General features: G+C 40.1%; 1 protein-coding gene and 2 long non-coding RNA genes across 8 annotated transcripts in view; 1 reads left to right on the top strand and 2 right to left on the bottom strand.

The window, feature by feature from the left end:
• Positions 1–21,163, bottom strand: part of LOC309644699 — an 887,681-nt gene that overhangs the window by 417,367 nt on the left and 449,151 nt on the right. The gene's annotated exons all lie outside the window — the stretch shown is intronic.
• ESRRG (estrogen related receptor gamma) overlaps positions 1–21,163 on the top strand; it is a 619,726-nt gene that overhangs the window by 323,732 nt on the left and 274,831 nt on the right. The window contains exon 1 of one of the 6 annotated variants that reach the window (XM_082427054.1): positions 543–734. The exons of 4 other annotated variants lie outside the window; for them this stretch is intronic. In XM_082427054.1, coding sequence (XP_082283180.1) covers positions 640–734 — 95 coding nt within the window. In that variant the 5' untranslated portion in view covers positions 543–639. Of the gene's footprint in view, positions 1–542; positions 735–830; positions 992–21,163 lie in introns of those variants that run through there. One more of the 6 variants, XM_082427056.1, reaches the window with a different exon arrangement.
• Positions 1–21,163, bottom strand: part of LOC309644638 — a 110,073-nt gene that overhangs the window by 47,112 nt on the left and 41,798 nt on the right. The gene's annotated exons all lie outside the window — the stretch shown is intronic.

Here is a 21,163-nt window from a genome sequence, read left to right as displayed (position 1 = left end):
GTTTCTCAGCTAACTCGCTTTGGGTTAGATGGAGTGTAAAAGCCTTCTCTCCTTCAAGACCCAGACATTCTTCCGTCCCTGCCAGAGAGGCCCAACTAATGTCCCTTTGTAGTTTTCTGTGCATACATGCCTTAAAAACCAGACTGAAACAAAACAAAGCCAAAACAAAACAAAATACAAAAAGGAAAAAAAAACTTTTTTTTTTTTTTTTTCCCAATTACAAAAAACCCCACAGAGATTCAGCAAACTGTCATTGTGGAAACCTAACACTTCAGCCTGCAAATGCCTTTCAGTTGCACAGACTGTACCTTGGTTTCTTCTCGAGGCCACCGATTTGGCCAAATCAGACCATGTGATCTTTAGGACAACAGCACGAGTCAATCTCAATTGGCAATGAAGAGAATCTGACTCGTGACCAGCCCGGACTCTGAGGCTCACGTAGGTTGATGAGATCGTGTTACTGGGCGTCTGATGCAATGGAACAGAACTCTTTTCCAAGGAAAAGGCATCCAGCGCTTTAAAAACCCAGATGCACTGCCTCTGTCACTCTGACGCTATCTGGTTATCCACACACAACTTCTGAATGTTGCTAGCTAACTAAACAAATGTGCACGTTGGCTCTCTGTCGTTTGTGTACCTATGCGTGTGTCTACTGTTTTTATCTGTGAAGTGGGAAATTCGTGTAAATATTTCATTCTGCAGTTGCATATCATCAAATTCAAAGTGGTGAGATGGTAAGTCATCCTGTTGGCTTTGGGCTGCATTTGACCTAAGAGACAAAGTCTCAAACAACAGACTCTGCTAACTGCTCCTGAAGCTCCATGCAAAGAATAGTTTTCACACGTTCCCGGTGTGGAAAGGACTTTCTGTTTCTCACTAATTTCTTCAACTGTACCAAGAGTGGTGTTTTCTTTGAACAGGAAGGACAGCAGTCTATAAACATAACAGTTTTTTTCATAAGATACATAGCTGCATTACACATCCCCAAACAGTAAGTACGATGTTCCTCCATTTGTAAATGCTTATGGGCTTTCATTGAAATGACAGGGGGAATATGACAGTGACATTCGAACCTGGCTTGGAAAGTGAATTTGAAACATTTAAATGCCAATGATTTGCTTCTGTGTATGAAGGCATCTCGGGCGGGGAAGGCGGGGGCCTGCGGACATCGGTACCAAAGGAGAGCATTTCAGTTCTTTTTCCTCACGCCCTCAAAGGAATGATCCTTTGGCAGGAACTTCAAAGCACAAATTTGTGCAGCAGGTTTAATTTGGTCATTAAAAAAAAAAAAAAAAAAATAGCGTGTGGGGTAGCAGAGGCAAGCAATTAAATGATGGCTCCTACAAGTTAATACATCTTCAACAGCCTTTTAAAAAGGTACAAGGATTTGTGATTTAAGTGTGCTAATGTGCTGTTTTCCCTGTAAAATCCCAGGGTTTATTCCGAAGGTAAATGATGGAGGGAAAAAAAAAAAAAAAAAAGCACCGAGATTGAAGCCCCTTAACATTCAGTTTAAATGCTGGTTCCGCTCGCCTGAGCACACGTTGGAAGCAGCTTTGTTAGGATTCCAGCCGACACCCTGGCTGTCACCACTGGTCCTTGTACAGTCAAGCCCCACTCCGTGCAGAGCAAATCTTTGCTCAGTTAATCGAGCGGCAGTCACCGGTAAGCTTGGCTGCCGGCCCAGGTTGTTAGGCCTTTCCCTGCTACACCTGAATGAGATATTGAGGGGACATTGCTACCCAAACAACAGAGTTGAGAAGCGGGATAAAAAAATAAATAAATTAAATTGTCATGGGGCTGACAGAATCATTTTGAAAATGCCACTTACACCTCCAGTGTACAAGCAGAACAGGGAAACTACTGCTTCGCTTGGTGCGAGGTGGTGTCTCCTTTGATGGGTTGCCTTGTTTTCTTTCTTTCCATCTTAGGATGTGGATTTGGAAGGGTGGCGGGGTGGGGAAAGAGAGATACTGTCTGATGATTAACATGTGTAGAACCTTTTGTCCAACAGGGACCTGCTGTGTAGCACAGGGAGCTCTGCTCAATATTACGTGGCAACCTAGATGGAAGGGCAGTTTGAGAAAGAATGGATCATGTACGTGTGTGGATGAAACACCTTGCTGTACAGCTGAGGCTAGCACAGCATGGTTAATCAACTATACTCCAATATAAAATAAAAATTTAAGGGACTTCCCTGGTGGCGCAGTGGTTAAGAATCTGCCTGCCAATGCAGGGGACACGGGTTCAAGCCCTGGTCCGGGAAGATCCCACATGCCGCGGAGCAACTAAGCCCGTGCACCGCAACTACTGATCCTGCGCTCCAGAGCCCATGAGCCACAACTACTGAGCCCACATGCCACAACTACTGAAGCCTGTGCTCCTAGAGCCCGTGCTCTGCAACAAGAGAAGCCACCACAATGAGAAGTCCGTGCACCACAACGAAGAGTAGCCCCCGCTCGCCACAAATAGAGAAAGTCTACACACAGCAACGAAGACCCAACGCAGCCAAAAATAAATAATAAATAAATAAATAAATAAATAAAATTAAGAACTTTAAAATAAATAAATAAATAAAAAGTTTAAAAGTTAAAAAAAAAAAAAGAACCTTTCGGCCAGTTATACTTGTTGCTAAATTCACATAAGGCCTGTTATCTACTGAATAAAAGCTCCCCCACACAAGACACTGTGGAATCGAGTGACAAGGCTTTGGGGTAGGGAGAAAACTCTGGCAGTGGGTAATTTCTGCTGAGGAGAAAAATAAGGATCAGAGAAAATCAGGAACGGAGGATAAAAAAGACATAAATTAGGAATAGTTTTTAAATAGGAATGGCTGGCAGAGCTATTAATCATACAGAGCTCTGAGCTGCAGGGGTTGTGTGAGCCCCACTAAGACCAAAGGACATGGAAAATGCTGACTATACCATCAAAAGCTCCCCCTTTCCCAAAAGTATAGCAGGGATGACCTGTTCAAATAGGCTAAAAGATCGATATAAAAATCTAAGGAGTTTTAGTAAATATTTAGAGTCTTTGGTTTTTCACTGTTGAATTAATGGTCTGTTGTGGTCGTGGCAGTTCGTACTCTCATCCTAAGTGGAAAAAGTGAATTTCACTGATGGCAGTAGGTTATTCAGGTTGTTCAGCGGCACTGATGGGAGCGGGGAGGGGAGGGGGGAGGGGCGAGCAGGCTGATGAACCTGAACCCTCTGGCAAGCCTTTGTTTCAAGAAACTCTTAATTGGAGGTTTGCTGGGAGAAATCAGAAATTACTGTAGGTTCTGAAGATTTAATAACTTCTTTTAAAATAGATTCAGTACTCTTGTAGTATGCTTGTGCTATTTGAATGCATAATTTCTCCCAGAAATTATGGAATTTCTGCTCAGAGCTGTGTCTGTGTTGATAAAAGGACAATTCTGAGACTGCTGGCATTTTGCTCCCTCCAGGTCCACACCTCATTTTCCTGCTAGAGGTAGATGTTTCAGGACTCCGTGCACTGGTGTAACTGGAATGGTGAACAGTGGCCCTTCCTATTTCAGTCTTTCACTCCCTCCTATAAGCACAGACCTTCTGCTGGACCGCACAGAGTCTGGACTTTGATGGCTCAGCCAAAGACGAAGTCAGGGCAAAGACATAAAATCACTTAGTTACAAGTCATTATTGAGCACTCACTATCATACAGCATGGCTCAAGGTACTGAGGGAATATCTTCAAGATACGTAAGATCGGACTTCCCTGGTGGTTCAGTGGATAAGACTCCGTGCACCCAATGCAGGGGGCCCGGGTTGGATCCCTGGTCAGGGTACTATATCCCACATGCATGCCATAACTAAGTTTGCATGCCACAACTAAGGAGCCCATGTGCTGCAACTAAGGAGCCTGTGAGCCACAACTAAGGAGCCCACATGCTGCAACTGAGGAGCTGGTGAGCCACAACTAAAGAGCCCACAAGCTGCAACTAAGGAGCCTGCCCGCTGCAACTAAGACCCAGCACAACCAAAAAAGTAAAAAAAAAAAAAAAAAAGATCTATAATATCACTTTTCCCTTTAGTAGATTATTGCTCTTAACTTTGGTTTCATAATCTGTAAGTAGGGTTAGTAATATCTACCTCTACTCACAGAGTTGCTGAGAAAATTATGTGACTCTAAGGCTCCCAGCCTGGTCTTTAGCATATTAACTGCTTCATGGTCGCCGTTTTTGGGAATATGGGTTGTGTATCTATGGTGATAAAGAATCATGGTGAACATTTGAAATTTCCTTCTAATATAAACAGGGCCAGATTCATGGATATACAACCTGTGTAGTCACGCAGGGCCCAGTGCTCAGAAGGGCCTTGTGCTTGGTTTAATGTTTTCCTGTTGCCATCTTGAAATCCTTCATATTTTTTTTTATGGGGGTATAGTTGTTTTACAACGTTCTGTTAGTTTTTACTGTACAGCGAAGTGGAGTTCCCTGTGCTATACAGCAGATTCTTAATAGTTATCTATTTTATACATATTAGTGTATATATGTCAATCCCAATCTCCCAATTCATCCCACCTCCCTACCCCCACTTTCCCCGCTTGGTGTCCATATATTTGTTCTCTACATCCGTGTCTCTATTTCTGCCCAGCAAACTGGTTCTTTGGTACCATTTTTCTAGATTCCACATATATGCGTTAATATAAGATATTTGTTTTTCTTTTTCTGACTTACTTCACTGAAAAATATTTTTGAGCAATGGAATGCCGCAAATATATGCAATAGGAACCAAATGGAAAAACAGATAGGTAGAAATGAGCTCTGAATGACCAAGAATTGGTAACAAATTAAAAGGATAGCATTGTATACCACACAATCAGTAAAATGGAATGTTTTTTGGAATTTCTATTCTATTTGATAATATTTTTTTTTAATTTTTAATTTAATTTCTAAATATTGGAGTATAGTTGATTTACAATGTTGTGTTAGTTTCAGGTGTACAGCAAAGTGATTTAGTTATACATATACATATATCCACTCTTTTTCAGATACTTTTCCCATATAGGTGTTTTTTTTTTTTTTTTTTTTTTTTTTTTTATGGCTGCATTGGGTCTTTGTTGCTGTGTGCACGGGCTTTCTCTAGTTGTGGCGAGCAGGGGCTACTCTTGGTTGCGGTGCGCGGGCTTCTCATTGCGGTGGCTTCTCTTGCTGTGGAGCATGGCCTCTAGGCACACGGGCTTCAGTAGTTGTGGCACGTGGGCTCAGTAATTGTGTCTTGCAGGCTGTAGAGTGCAGGCTCCGTAGTTGTGGCTCACGGGCTTAGTTGCTCCGCGGCATGTGGGATCTTCCCGGAACAGGGCTTGAACCCGTTTCCCCAGCATTGGCAGGCAGGTTCTCAACCACTGCGCCACCAGGGAAGCCCTACCATATAGGTTATTACAGAATATTGAGCAGAGTTCCCTGTGCTATACAGTAGGTCCTTCTTGATTATCTATTTTGTATATAGTAGTGCGTATATGTTCATCCCAAACTCTTAATTTAGACTTTTAATGTCTTATTCCAAGGTCTTAAGCATGTTTCTGTAGCACAAGAGTTTATAAAGTCAGGGGTTTATAAACCTTTAACACATGTGCCCACAAGACAGTGGAGAACCCAGGGAGGGATGGATTTGATGGTAGGCAGAGATGTGAGTCAGTAAAGTCTGTTGAAATTGAACGCTAAAGTTTGTGAGCATATGCAGTTTTCTAATGAAAAAATTTGGCTTTCATCAGATCCTCAAAGGAGCCTCTGGCCCAAAAGTAATTAAAGACCCCTGCTTTGGTATTTTAATTTGAGAAAATGATGTTTCTTTCTTATTAAAATAGGACACTGTATATATAAGGACGTACCATTATTATTAAAGGGATATTTTCCTGACTTTTAATAACCCCTCCACATATAACCCAGTTTATCAACTATAATTTTGAAAAAATGTTTCTTGAATGTTTCAAGTTGGTTGAAATATTTGTTGCTTGCCTTTCAAAATTACCTGTGTTGTCTCCCTCCTTTTCTCTCCAGCCTGTATTCGTCCGGCTTTTTGCAGATTCCTCAGTGTGTAGGGATGCACCAGGAAAGAGTAGTTGACAAAGCCTGTGAGCCAATGGCTATGAGTGGTACACTGCTTTTGTTGTTCTGGATTGTTTTTAGAATTCATATCATTGGTATGCCTGGGGCATTGGTGACAAGATGTTAATGGTTTCCTGACCACGGGGCAGACAGCTGTGTTGAGAGGTGTTAAGCTTTCTGTAAAATCATCTGTTTTATTACCTCAAATTTACCTACAATGTTAGCTCATTTACAACTGAATTTTTAGTCTATTCTTCTCACCTTTAGCAACTTCTGTTTCCTTTCTTTGTTTTAGTGTAATTTTATGTGAAAGATAGTAAGATCCCTCCTCCCTCCCCTTAATAAATTAAGGTAGTTTTATTTACAAATAAATGTGGGTTTGGGAGGGCTCCCTTCCTCAAGAACATTACATGGTTCTCAGGCTATGTAAGTGATAATTCTAAATTATTGACAAGTGAGACATAACGCAGTTATCGTTACAGATAAATTCACCCAATTTAGTAAAAGAGTTTGAAACATGTCTGTTTTGCTTTTTCTCGTTTGCATCAAGGATGTAAGCTTTTACAGGGGTTCGTAGAAGTAAAATTTTGTCCTCTTGGTTGAGATTTTGCAAACTTTTTGATGTTAAAACCTCACTGTGATAGTATATCTCAATGTTCTCGGCTCTTTTTGGTCATTACATAGCCCTCATTCCCTCTCCTCTGGATTCCTTCCAGTCTGTGTAGAGTCTGAATTGAGAAACCATGCATAATTTCTATAATCTTATATTCAGTCTTCTTGTGTACGGACTAGCCTTTCCTCCCCAGGTAAATTGTAAACTCTGGGAGACAAGGACCCGTCTTCTTTGTACTGACAATAAATCCTAACACAATGCCAGACCCATTGTTAGTGCTTTTCACACCTCACTGATTCAATCATTATAAGGACTGCGCCCCCCGCTACCCTGAGGAATCAGATCTGTCATTTAAGTTGTGGTTCTGCAGGTATTGGTGGTGTCTTCAGATGTTTAAGTTTGCTGGGGTAGATTTACTCCTGAAATACTTTCTAAACATGGCAGAAATAACAAGATAGAGTGATGGGTAGAAATGCAAGACCAATTCTACAGAATGTGAAATGTTTAGGAATGAAAAATCAGTTTCACATTTATCAGAATTACTTCGTCAGGAGATTACCTTTTGCCCATTGTCGTTTTTTGAAAAGGGTCTAATGGTATTACAGTGGTACAGGTTAAGTAAGATGAGGTAACATTTATTGAGTGAGCTCTTGGGGAACAGAATACATAAGAGCTGACAGTCCTCTCGGACTAGCAAAGAATAATGGTTAAGAATATTAATTAACCCTTTAGGGCTGAAGAAGGTCTTGGAAATTATACAGCAAAACCTCCTCATTTTGTCAGTGAGGGGATTGACTCCCATTTAGATACCTATTCAAGAGCATATAAGCAGTATTATTAATAGCAATTAATATAAGCCAGGCATTTGTTTAAATGCTTTGCGTATGTTAACTCATGACCTCACGACAACTCCATGAAGCAGGTATTTGTTTATCCCCCTTTGTCCCTCTCCACTGTCCCTGCCTTAGGCCAGGCTCCCATCAGCTCCTATTTGGACTCAGTACAGGCCTCCTAACTGGCCATCCTGCATCCATTCTTTCTGCCCAAGTAGCTCGTGCCCTTGGTAAATTTAAGGATCTATTGAAAACTCCTGTCTGGGACAACGCCCTACTCTTAGTGGCAACAAGCTGCTTGTAGGGTTCTCAGGAGGCAGCCCTTCCTGGCTTCCTGGAGGCCTCCTTCACCCCGGCCCCCTTGCTCGTGGTTCTGCAGTACTTCACCCCACACTCCCTCACCTGTCAGAGCGTGTGCACATACTGTTCCTCTATCTGGAATGCTCTCTCCTTTCTTATACCTCCTTTTCACGGACTTACTTCCCCCCACCACTCAGATCTTAACTCAGAAGTCATGGCCTCCAGGAAGCCTTCTCTGACTCCTTAGCTAAATGGGATGCCACTGTTCCAAGCCTTTGAGCCCTCAGGGACCGTATCCCTTTGACTTAGCTCTGTGTTCTTAAAGCTGATGCAGGGCCTAGGGCATAGCAGACCACATGGATTTGTTGAAGGAGGGAAAGAAAGAAGGAAGGAGAATAAATGTCTTTCTTGTTTCCATCAAAATAGTCAGGGTTTGGAGTTACAGTATCTGAATTGGATCCCCACTTACTTTTTGGGAAAATGCATGGAATGGAGACCAAGGGCAAAAGACCAGTCAAAAGTGATGCTGAAAAGAATTCCAGATTATCTCTATAGATACTCTGCCCTGAAGGAGGAGGAACACAGCCGCCCACTTGTTAAGTATGGGCAGTACATAGTGACTGCCTTCTCAAAAGTATCATATGGAAAGAGGGGTGGGAAAGACTAACTTGATGGTGGGGAACTTGACACACCTCTACTGGGTGATCAAGGTTGGCCCCAACCCTGATAAATCATGTTGATAGTATGTACCTTTGATATGATGTGTTAGCACTTTACCTCTGCGGTCTTCTGCCCCAAAATCCATCACCCCAGTCTAAACATGAGAAAAACATCAAGCAAATCTCAACTGAGGAATTCTATAGAGTCCTTGACCAGGGCTCCTCAAAATTGTCAAGATCATCAAAAACAAGGAAAGTCTGAGGAAGTGTTACAGTCAAGAGGAACCTAAAGAGTTAGAACAGCTAAATGTGATGTGACGTCCTGGAACAGAAGAAGAACAATAGGCAAAAATTAAGAACATCTGAGTAAATATGGAGTGTAGTTAATAATAGTGTATCAACACTGGTTCATTAGATGTGGCAAACGTACCCTTACCTAATGTAACATGTTGAAAGTCGGAGACTGGGCGGGAGATGTATGGAAGGGAACTCTCTGGTACTATCTTCACAACTTTTCTACAAATTTCAAACTATCCTAAAATTAAATGTTTATTTTTAAAAAACCCTAAGCTGCTTCAGTTTTGAGGCTGAATGACTGGAAAAGAGTTAGCAGTGTCAAAAGACAGCCAAGAAGTGTGTGGCTTGGAGCATTAGAAAGTGTGGAATGGGCTGGTGGTAAAATCTGGGTTAAGGAGATGCCAGGGGCTGAGGAAGAGGAGGTGCCACAGAAAGTCAGGCAGGGAAAAGAAGGAACGAAATTGGATTGGAGCTAGAAGACAGCATAGATGCCAGTGAAAGGTTTTGATAAGATTTGGAAAAATGTGTATTTATCCATAACATAAGAGAAGAAATTGCTCAAATGCTTGTCCTATTTGTATTTAAGGGCAAGGCCCTAAAAAAAGTGATGATTAGATGATGCTTGGAGACTGTGGATGGGTTGGCTTTATTTTAGGGTGATTTTGTAAGCCAGTTTTTTTTGTTCTTGAGAGAATCCCAAAATATTGGTGTCTGTAGGTCTTTTCTCTGGAACCTTCTATTTCTCCCAAAGTCCCCCAATGTCCTGGCTTGCGGATATACAATTGCCCGAGGGTGTTCTGGGACCCCGGGGGGGATGGGGGTGAGGATGCACGGGCTTTTCTGCAAAGCCCTCATTTTCAGCAAGGGGTTCTGAGGTACCCCTCTGCTTTCCCTTCACCCACCGTGCCCTATATTCCCATCATAAACTTCCTCTAGCTCAGTTTCTCCAAAGACAGACTGAGGAGAAAGAGTGGGCGCTGTGCTTTGTAGGGAGTAGGTAGAAGGTGTGGGTGCAGACTTTCAGCCAACCCCACCTGTTTCTAGTCCCATGCGTCTCCCCTGCCTTACACCAGTACCTGATACCCAATGCCCTTGACTTCTGAGTTTTCAGAGTGAAAAGTCCTGCTTCTCATTGGTTTCCCACTTTGCCTATGTTTGCAGTTCACTTCCTGCATCTCTCTTGAACATTTACATCTCTGAACTCTGCTTTTCAACGTCATGTACCATGGTTCAGGCTCAAGTATGTCTCCTATTTTTATCAATGATGGAGAATGTGTTTCTGTTTCTCTTGTTGTTTTGCTGATAATTTCTAAGATGAAGGGGGCAGAAAAGTCTTTACCTTCTTAACATCAAAATTCCAGGATCCAACATTTAAAATCGCCTTTGTTTTCTTATATATGTGATTGTGTTTTTAAAAGAGATGTTAAAAATTAATGTATTACACAGTCTGATTGCTTATTTTGGTTCTTTTCTCTTTTAATATTTTAGTGATTTTTTTTAAATGACAAAAAAATGGTTCTGGCTCTTGGCTTCTTGAGCTGTATTCACTTGTCAGCTAGTTGAGGGTGAAGAAAAGGGAGACAACTTTTCCTGAGTCTTTTCTTTCCCAGAAGAAGAATGTTAGAGATTACCCAGGTTCATGGTCCCTAAAGATATAGTTCGTGCAGTCCAAGGAAATGATTTCGCAGTGAAATGCTCGTTGTTGTTGTTTTTTTTTTTTTCTTTTCATTTATGTAACTTGAACTTTCCTCTAGTAAAACTTCAACTGTGTTGAGCAAAACCTTTGCTTCTCTTCTTTGTACTCAGTACAAAGTGATAATAATACTTAATAATATACATAAGTGATAAGTCCAATAACTCTCTCCCGGAGGAGATCACTCTCTAGGAACGAGGCTAAGTCAATGGAAAAAAAAAAAGAGAAATGATGCCCTGTTAGTAAATGTCACGCATGTCTCCTGAGATGTTTCCAAATGGACGCATCTTCATTTCTCGACATGGTAGTGGGGTTATTGTACCCCTTTCTTTAACCTGTTTTTTTCCCAGTAGGAATGTATTAGAATTTGAGGGTTGGTGGATCTGGAAGGATGGATATATCATGAAGTATCTGTAGTTCCCACCTACAGAAAAAGCTGGGAAGGTGTTTGATCCCTGATTCTCCCCAGGCTGTCAAGTTACCAAGGGATACTTACCTTTCAGAATGGTTTCCCCAGGTCATCTTGAGAATCACTCTACTGTCCCCTAAAACCCAAGACCTCTGGCAGCTTATTTCTTTCACACTTACGTCAGCCTTTAGTCTTTCCCATCGTGCTGTCGTGTCTTAGCTGGTGAGGCCAAGTTTTAGTTTGTAATCAAGAATGCTGATAAGGCAGGAGGCCAAAGCTTCCTAAATTGCTCACTGAGCCTTATTGTAAATTTATATTCAACTCTTAATGGTAGGAGCATTAAAAAAATTGGAGCTTTTGAAAGCTTGATCTCATTTCAGAATTATTTTCCTCTTCTATATTCTCTGGGTTAAACCACATTACTTAAAAGAAAAAAAAAATCTTTAGTTAAGCCAGAAGTCTGGAAGTGTAATTGTCATTGAATTTACTTTTTAATGATAAACACAGGAAGGATATGATCATTCATTCAGAAAATGGTTATTGGATCTGCTGTGCCCTAAGGCACTCTGCTGAACCTGAAGATGGATAAGATATGGCTCCTATCCTCAAGTCACTTAAAGATTAGAAGAAAAACAAAAAACAAAAACCCTACACTGCCTGTTAGTATGTATTAAGCTGCAGAACAAATTACCTGAAAATGTAATGACTTAAGACAGGAGATATCTGTTATCTCACGCAACTTCTGAGAGTCAGGAGTCTGGGAGCAGCTTAGTGGTCTAGGTCTGGCTCTGGGTCTCCCATGAGGTTGCACTCAAGGTGGTGGCCAGGGCTGAGGTCTTCTGAAGGCATGACAGGGCAAGAGGGTCTCCTTCCAAGTTCCCGCCTATGGCTACCAGCTGGAGGGCCTCAGTTCCTTACCACGTGGGCCTCTCCAGATGGCTGCTCGTGGCGTGGCAGCTGGCTTTCCCCAAAGCGCACAATCAGAGAGAGAGTAAAAGAGGCCAAAAGAGAAGCCACAGTGTTTTTTATAATCTAATCTCAGAAGTGACGTACCATTACTTCTGCTGTGTTCTTTTGGTCACACAGACTGATCCTGGTACAATACGGGAGGGGCCTATACAAAGATATGAATATAGAAGGGGGAATTTGGGGGGTGGGGCGCATCTTGGAGGCTTACCATCACAGTCTTCCATCCAAATACTGACCTGCTTGAGAGTTCCCTGGGGGCCTAGTGGTTAGGATTCCAGGCTTTCACTGCCATGGCCTGGGTTCAGTCCGTGGTTGGGGAACTGAGATCCTGCAAGCCATGCAGCGTGACCAAAAAAAAAAAAAAAAACAAAAAAAACACCAAACTGAGCTGCTCATTCTCCAAGATTAGCAGTGAAGAAGCATGATCAAAAATATCCAGGTGTTAGCAACCACCATGGGAAGAAAGGGCAGTATTTAGAGCTGGGGTGGTAAACATGGAAGATAAAGATGGGACAGCCAAAAGGGACAGCAGCCTAGAATGTCTGTCTAGAAATTTTGTTAGACAGAAATTCTGAATTCTAACTGACATGATTCTGATTTTGCAAAGAAAAGGATTTAAGGTCACTGATCATATCCCTATCAGCAGCAGACAAGGAACAATTCTTTTTCACCAAGGAATCATGGTGCCTTATGAAAATTGAAATGGGAACAGCATGAGAGGCTGTATTTGAATGAGTCCCTTCCATGGCTCCTATGGTACGGCATCAAAATCAACCAGAGCCAGGCAACTTTTCTTTGTGCACCACTATATTTAACAAACCAGTGCAGGGTTTGTTATAAGATCATCTAAGAAAAAATTTTTCCGAGTTGGACTGAAGTATCAAATTCTGCTGCTTCGTTCTCTTCTTAAGGACTGAATTATATTACATAAAGACACGTATTACATAGCATTTATTCAATCTGAGGAAATACGCCAGAGTACTCTGCATTTTTCCTATGGCCTCCACCCCATCTTTACTTCACATATGTAAAAGATGCCTAAGCAGATCTGGTTCTTACCTCCCTTTTTCTTCTGAATATTTGTTTCTGAAGCAGTGATTGAGGGTCATAAATATCAAAAGCAGCTTTTCTCCCCTGGCCTTTCCCCGCTTTAACCTGGCAAAACCTTGGGAGTGTATGAGAGTAATAGCTAGAGAGAGGAAGAATAAATTACATTGGTATTACTTTCTAGTATTGTATTTATGCTCAGACTGACTTCCAATCCTTGCTTAATTTAGGACTAGATCTAGGGAAATGGCCAGATATAGGACATGATATGAAATGAGATATTTAGCAAATCGTGCATGGGTGTCAGAGAGATAATGAATAACACTGACAATATGCTTCTGACCCTTGTGTATGTGCTTGGATAGATCCTTTTGGTCTAAATATTATTCAAATATTCAATTTCAAATTTAAGATTTAGATACATATGCTACTGGTAAAATGCCCAGTAATTATAGGTAATGCCAGGTAACCTTGACCTTCCCTCTTTGATCTTTAAAATAAAATATTCATGTATTTCTTATACTGGGAACAAAAAGAAGATCTTGTTGACAGCAATGGAACTAATTGTGATTTTTTGTGGAGAAAAAAAAAAAAAGTAAGGGCTGGGTTCTAGTCATGGTTTTTAGCAAGGCATGTAATATAGTACCAAGGCCTGAACTTTCTCCTCTGTAAACTGTGGAGAAGATCTAATTGAGTTATCAGGGTTTTCCTAGCTCTGAAGTTTTACCAAAAATTTTCTACTGGCTGACTTTCTTTTGAATATATATAACTTTTATGCACCAGGGGTATCATAAAAGTGATAGGCTTGTAAAATAAGTACAAATTATCAATAACAAAAAAATTTCTTTCTAATAAAGTCAATATCTAGATTGCTTTTGTAAACATATCTCAGTATGTTTTTGTGAAAGTCTGTGGCTCCAATGTATTGATCATGAAGGGCACATGTCTGAGAAATTAAAGTGATGGTTTTGCAAGTAATCTTTTCAGAGATCAAATCTTTTTCCAGGTACATTGTTCTCTGTGATTCTAAGTGAACCATTTATACAGCTTACTCTTTAAAAATGCTTTCAGCTGCAAGTAACAGAAATGCCAATTAACACTGGATGAAAAATAAGCATTTAGTTATCCCATATCACAGGAAGATTAGAGATAAATGCTTCCAGGTTTGTTCAGTGGCTCCACGGTGTTAAGATTCTGGGTTGGCATCTCTGATTCTCTTGGTCTTTCCATTCATATCACAAGTTAACTCTCCCAGATCCAAGCAATGAGTCTCTACAGAACAGTGTCTCAAGCCAGTGACTATCCTCAACCAAGTATAAGTAAAGAGAATGAAATTACCCCCACTAACCAAGATCAATCAGAATTCATTATTCTATTGTTCAAGTGTTTCTTATCCTCTATGATTCAGCTCTCAAACCTATCTTCCAGCCTTATTTCCCATTACCCTTCTACTAGATTCCTTAAATATAGCCAAACTATCTTCTACCATACTCTGAAAAATGCAGTCTTTATTTTAAATTTTGGATGCTTTTTCTCCATCCTTTTACATCCTCCTTGTGAGTTAAAATTCTATCCAAACATTACTAAGATTCAGCTCAACTTCTTCTCTTTAATCTTCTGCGATCACTCCACCTAGAAGGAGTTGCTCTTTCCTTTGAATTCTTATATTAGTTTATATTTTATGTTTGTATAACAGCCTTTTACAGAATGGCTTACGTCCATATTCCATTAGGTTAAAAAAGGGCAAATATGATCGTGTCCATTTTACAGATCGTGTCCATTTAGCACCTGAATGAGTCAGGGGTAATAAGCTTCTGTAACAAACATTCTCCAAAATAGCGTGGAATAAAGAATATAAATGTTTGTTTCTCTGTCATGTGAAAGACTGAAGCGAATGCTCTGGATGGATAGGTGGCCCTGCCCCTCACAGGTCTTTAGGAAACCCGGGTTGCCAGTAGTTTTGCCATCTCCAATACATGGCCTCCAAGGTTGCCCTGACCTTGGTCATGCCAGCCAAGGAAAGGGGAAAAGAGCAAAGTCCAGGTCCAGATTGTTTCTCGTGAGTAAGTGAGGTGGAAGGTGCACTTTTGCTCATAATTCATTGGCAAGAGCTCAGTCATGTGGCTTGTCAGCTGCTTGGCCCGGGGAATGCAGTCTCCCCTCGGATCCAGGAAACAGGGAAGAGCAGATTGGGCCAGACAAGTAGCTCTGTCTGTCCCAGAGCAGGAATACAGATCTTACGCCTCCAAGTCTGGTTCTAGTTGGTGTTATTCAGCGTCGTCCCTTTTCTCCATTGTGATAAAACCAGAAAGGAGAGCAGTCTGGAGGAGCATGCTGTCCTGACAGGGCATGAATCTCTATGTTAACTGCAGACATTAGGGAAAGTAGAGGAGGGATTGTCCCTTAGTACCCCTGGGCTACAGGCATCCCGCTTTAAAAACTCTCTCTGAAGCAGCACTTTTCTTTCACAGACACAAAGAAATAGCACACCAGGCGATGTCCACTTCCCTGGTGGCTGGCCTTTAGGGACTAGCAGATCAGACTTTTTCTGTCCCGTTCCACTAACCGCACAGTTCCTAAGCTCCCCGCACCACGATCTGTGTGCTACCACCACGTGCCAGGTGCTATCTCTGCTTCAAGCATGCAGCGAAACATGCAAAATGTTATGATTTGTTGCCATGCTGACGGTGTCAACTTAACTACGGCTGACAAACAGTTTTTAAATAGAACATGTCAGTTCACGACAGTATTTTCCATCTGTGTGTGTGTGTGTGTTTTTCCCTTTCCCACACTTCACCCCGAACATTGCAAGAATGTTGCCACAAAGGTTCAGTTTACACTTCCAGGCCCTTGCATTAATGACTTGCTAAAAAATGCTTTTTTGGAAATGTGCAAAACAATAAACAGTGATTTTTGAAAAAGGAGACCCTTCTCTTGCTGGAGAAAGCTGTTCCCATACCCATGTTGAATCGCCTAGCACGATTCTTTGCTTTCTCTTCTTGCTCTTTTCAGCTCTGTCTGGATGTTGCCACTGAAACTAGCTTTTCCCTCCAACTCTGAGCAAAATTCCAATGAAGTTCGGAGGGCCTGCTGTGTAAGATACAGGCCTGCACAAACTGTGCCCTGACACTGTGATGTCTAAAATATTGACCATCATAAGGGCTTGTCTCACCAGCTGTTGACATTTTGCTGAGGGCGCAAGCTGCTTCCCAGCTTTATATCCTATCTTCGCAACACTCACCTGTTCAGATATGCTCCTTGCCTTCCTCCTGCTACTTAACCAAATAGGGAGACTGACATTGCCCATTAAAACTTTTAATGGCAAAACCACATTAAGTGCCTTAATTGTGTTTTAAATGATGTCCTGGGTTTGTGTGTCCTCATGATGAAAATATAGAGTGACAATGGCAGTCTTAAAAGTCTATTCCTGTGATGGTTCAATTTTGCTAGCTTTTGTGTCACTACATATTTTGAAATTCTAAAGAAATTTGATTAAAAAAAAAAGTCTTGTTAATACTCTACTTTTCATTCTGGGCACTGAGGGTATTCGTTGCTGTTTTTCATAGTTTAGCTTTGGCTGTAAATGTTTGGACATCAGCTCAGAATATCGTCTCCGAGGGAACATTTTGCAAGTGTTATCTCCTTGTTCACAGGAATCCAAGGTGGACCTAGCGGAGAATTGTTTAGTGATAGAAACTGAAATAGCAATAAAAAGAGGGATGGCCAAATTATGTAAAATAAGAGTACATGAATAATTCAGGACTCGCTTGAGTGCGATTCTTATTTTTATTGTTAAATAATACTTACATTTCCATGAACTAATAACACACAGACTAACCAACTGGTAAGCTTTTTGGAGGGGGTTTGGGACGACAGGGAGGAGAAAGGAAGAAAAGAAACTGGGGCCAAATAGTCACTTTTTAGAGATGGAGTTTGTTCAGTAAGACATTGATGTAATCATCTGTTCGATAATTCCTTAACCACATTGAAGATAAGGAAATGGAATCACAGAGAAATTCATTAGTATACCTTTTTTCAAAAATTTCTATTTTTTTATTGGAGCATAGTTGATTAACCATGTCATGTTAGTTTCAGGTGTACCGCAAAGTGATTCAGTTATACATGTACATGTGTCTATTCTTTTTCTAGTATACCTTTGTTTTTAGATCATCTGGAATAATTGTAGTGTTTTATGGAACTCCCTTCTCTATTGAACCTCAGAATTTGAATCTAGGGCTTCATATATGTATTTTCCATAAATTCTAGGATAAGTGTTTGTGTTTCTATTATGTTCATAGAAATAAAGTAAACAAGGGTTTCTTTTATTATGACTTATGAGATGTAACTTAGATTTAGAGCTACTGTGGAATGGAATGAAAGCCTCCGCAAGGAACTTATTTTTAAGCTCTAGCAAAAGCTATTCTTAGCTTAAAAGGGAAAATCCTTGACTACAATTAACTATAACATCATGGGTGTTTTCAACATGTTAGGAGAAGCATGGCAAATGAACAAAAGTGGTAAATGATTGAGAAAACATTCAACATTGGAAAGAGAGAAAAATAAGATGTAAATTATGAAAAAGAAGCTCTCAGAGGAGTATGATAGGGTGACAGGAAATTTTAACTAGTGTAATGAATGGATAAACACTGCTTTTAAGGACCTCGCTTAATCTAATGAAATTGTAATTAGCTCAGGAAGAACTGTATTAAGTAAGAGATCAAGAAATGAAATCAAAAGGCAGGGTGCAAAACAAGTCAACGGTACCCCAAATGATGATGGAATCACCCAGTATTGCAAAAGAAGGCAAGATAAGATGATTTTGAATTTTAAAATCAAATATGTTCTTTTTTATTCTAATTCTTTGAGAGAGACTGCAAAAGATTTTACAAATCAATAGTGGGAACTGTTTTGAACGGAATATTGACTAGAAATATTCGGGGAGTCAGGACAAAGCTCAGGCAGGAGTCCCCATGGGAACATGGTCTTGGGACGGTCCCTTAGAATGAACTTGTGTCACCCTAGATATCATGACAGTATTGTCCAGACACTGGAAAGGGACACAGGAGGATTTGAATCCCATTAGGAATTTGTGACAAATTGAAGAGGGAGTAGATTAGTTGAGATTGGGAAACTATGAATACCTAAGCCAGTAGTCTTGTAGTGAGAGGAGATATATTTATAGGTGTACAACAGAAACTAAAGCTAGGATCAGGAAATGGGATTTCCTAGGAGGTAAAATAATCTAAATTATTTTTTTTAATTTTAATTAAAAATGAGTGATGGAAACATTGGACCTTTAAAAGATAATATCTGAGGGAGGTAGATGTTATAAGGCAGATTGTGCTATTGTTAAGTACATTCATATAAGGAATTGTGCAGCTAATGAAGCAGCATAGCTTTTACAAACATCCCCATATGTGTTGTGTATGTGTGTGTGTGTGTCTGTGTGTGTGTGTGTATCCTATGTGCTAAAGTGTTAGGATTAAGATGAGTTTTAATTTTTTGCTTTGCTTATGTGATTTAGCATAAAGAATATTTCTAAACCTCTGCTTTTGCCTTTAGCAATTTTTTATATTAATAGGTAAAATTTAACCCTTATTTGGTTTTTGACAATCCAGTCTTTATTTAAGGTCTCATGATCTGAGCGCATACCTTCTCCAGGAAAGAAATTGCACCAATAGTTCTTCCTGTTAGCTATCAACTTTTAGTCTTCCCTTGCTTTGTATTGATGTCAATAAATATCAATATCGCAAAAAACAAATAACAACCAACCAAACAAAAAAACATACATGAGGATGTTCATAAAAGCTATGCTACTTTGTTAGCTGCACAATTACTAATAATACTACACACACACACACACACACACACACACACACAGTAGTTAATTAGCCCTACTTCCTCAGATACAGTCACTCTGCAGAGGGCCTCTCCTAGTGGATGTATTGTTCTAAGGGAATAGAGATTGGAGCCATTCATAATATAATTGAGACATATGATCAGGCAAACCCAGGTAATAAATTCTACATTCTCAACCAGAAGCTATATTAGAATCACCTGAAAAGCATTTTCGAACTACACAAGCCCATCCCCTAACTCCCTCAAACCCCAGCTCCCCGGGAGATTCTAAGATGCCCTCAATTCTTAGGAGAAATGTAAGATTGGAGTTATGTCATTCCTTCTTTATTCCACTTTCTGATATCTATACATGAGATTATTTATAATCAACAGGGGACATCTGAGTAGATTTTGTTTTAAGACAACGAGAAACAAAGAATGAGAAAATATTTCCCCCCAATTTCTCATTGGTCCAAAAAATTGAATACCTGTTAAAACTGACAAGGGATATTTTTTATTTTCCACCACACATTTCCTGTCACCTTCTCTGGAACGCTTGTTTTATTTATTTGTGCAGTAGAAAATGATTACCGTAAGGCTATTTTTTGCCTAGGATCCCATACTTTGATAAAAGGAATCAAATGGAGATCTCAGACTCACACGGGGCTTTCATTAATGAGGATCATTAGCTCTGTTCTGAACTATTGACAAAATGTTATAGCGTTCTTGAGAGCAGAATTTGTATTCTTTGCAATAAAGAACTAGTTAATTAGAAGCTCTTTCTAATGAAAATAACCTAATTCTGCTGCAAAGTGCGAAACTTAACAAAAAAAAAGAAAGCTGAAAGATAGTTTGCAAAAATGCATATTGATTCACGTAAATCGATAAGTTAGAACATGATTGAGGCTTGAATTCCACTAGAGTTTCTAAAATGTACTCTATCTTCCCAGTGCGATAGCAGAAAATGCTTGCCTGCATTTTGATCTCCAACATGAAAATTAGATATTAATATATACAGGGAAAGACAGAGACAGAGAGAAAATACTTAACACCCCAAGAAGGAAGGAATCGTGCCATTACTCCAAATGGCAATGCCATGAGTGACTTACTCAGTCATCCTGTAACAAGTGCAAATCTGTCTCTCTGACCAAAAAGAAAAGGGATTTAAAAGGCATCTACCAGCTCTATTATATTTAAGTGCTCTTGTGTCTGGCTTGAAAACCCAGACCTTTGTAATCGGGGCTGTAACTATTTACTCACATGAGACTTGCTCCTAACAGAAAGAAATGTGAAATCAGTTTCTTTTTTTAAGCTGGAAGACATGGTGCGTTGTCATAATTATTTTGGAAATGGAGGCCTAGCTGTTCAAAGCTTATTGGGGTTTATTTTCTAAAAATTTCCTCTTTGTCAGCCGAGGTGACAGCCAGGCCAGGTGACCCCAAATGAGACTTATCGACCTCCAGACTTCTCAATCAGAGGCTTGTCACCTTGAAATCGCCAGCATTTGCACACGGCATGTCTGTATACCCCTGTGCAGGACATAAATATGAATCCGGCCAGTCTGACTCTTACTTTGCACATTCACGATTCCCAGGAATCGTCTGGAAATGAGCTAGAAAGTTGGGCTTGCCACTCCCCTATGATTTATTTCTGTTTTACCTGGTTACATGCCTGGCTCTCTGAGACAACCACGCAGAGACAGAAGTAAAGAGAGGGATATTTGTACCTGCAAAGTTGGTCTCCCCTGCATTAGGGCACCAGGAGTGGTATGTATGTTGCCTGTTTTTGTTTGCATTGATTAGTCCACTAAAATATAAGCTCTTTGGAACTGTAACAGTATGTTTCGTTTAGTGTTTGGGATGCAGAAGACATTAAATAAATGTTAACTGATTTGCCAGTGGACTTCTGCATATGCTCACGTGTTTAAACTCATTGTTGAACATAAGAGAAATAAGAAAAATTTGAGTGCTATATAAAGATGCTTGCAAATATAATATTTATTATCTACCGTTTTCATCACTGCTCTTAAAATAAAAACAGCAACAACTAAATAAATTTACCTTGATTTCTCTATGGTCTTACTCTCCAGCAAAGATTGAAGCAAGAGATTTTTTTTTTTTTTTTTTGCTCTTCAGGGATGTATCCCTAGTACTGAGCACAGTGTCTGTCACATAGTAGGTATTCAATAAATATTTGAATGAAAGAATGAATATGTTATGCAAGGAGAAGTTAAAATAGTAATATACTGTCCTTTTCTATAGACTTATTACCCATGAACCAGGTGTATTTTGTATTTGCTTTTTTTCCAGATCTTTTTTCTTTTAATTGAAGTATAGTTGATTTACAATGCCATGTTAGTTTCAGGTGTACAGCATAGTGATTCAGTTTTATTCTTTTTCAGATTATTTTCCCTTATAGGTTATTATAAAATATTGTGTATCA

The sequence above is a fragment of the Balaenoptera physalus genome, assembly GCF_965194825.1.
Source record: "Balaenoptera physalus genome assembly, chromosome: 1".
Taxonomy (NCBI): domain Eukaryota; kingdom Metazoa; phylum Chordata; class Mammalia; order Artiodactyla; family Balaenopteridae; genus Balaenoptera; species Balaenoptera physalus.
Note: the sequence above shows the minus strand (reverse complement) of the source record. Positions and strands in the feature narration are given on the sequence as shown.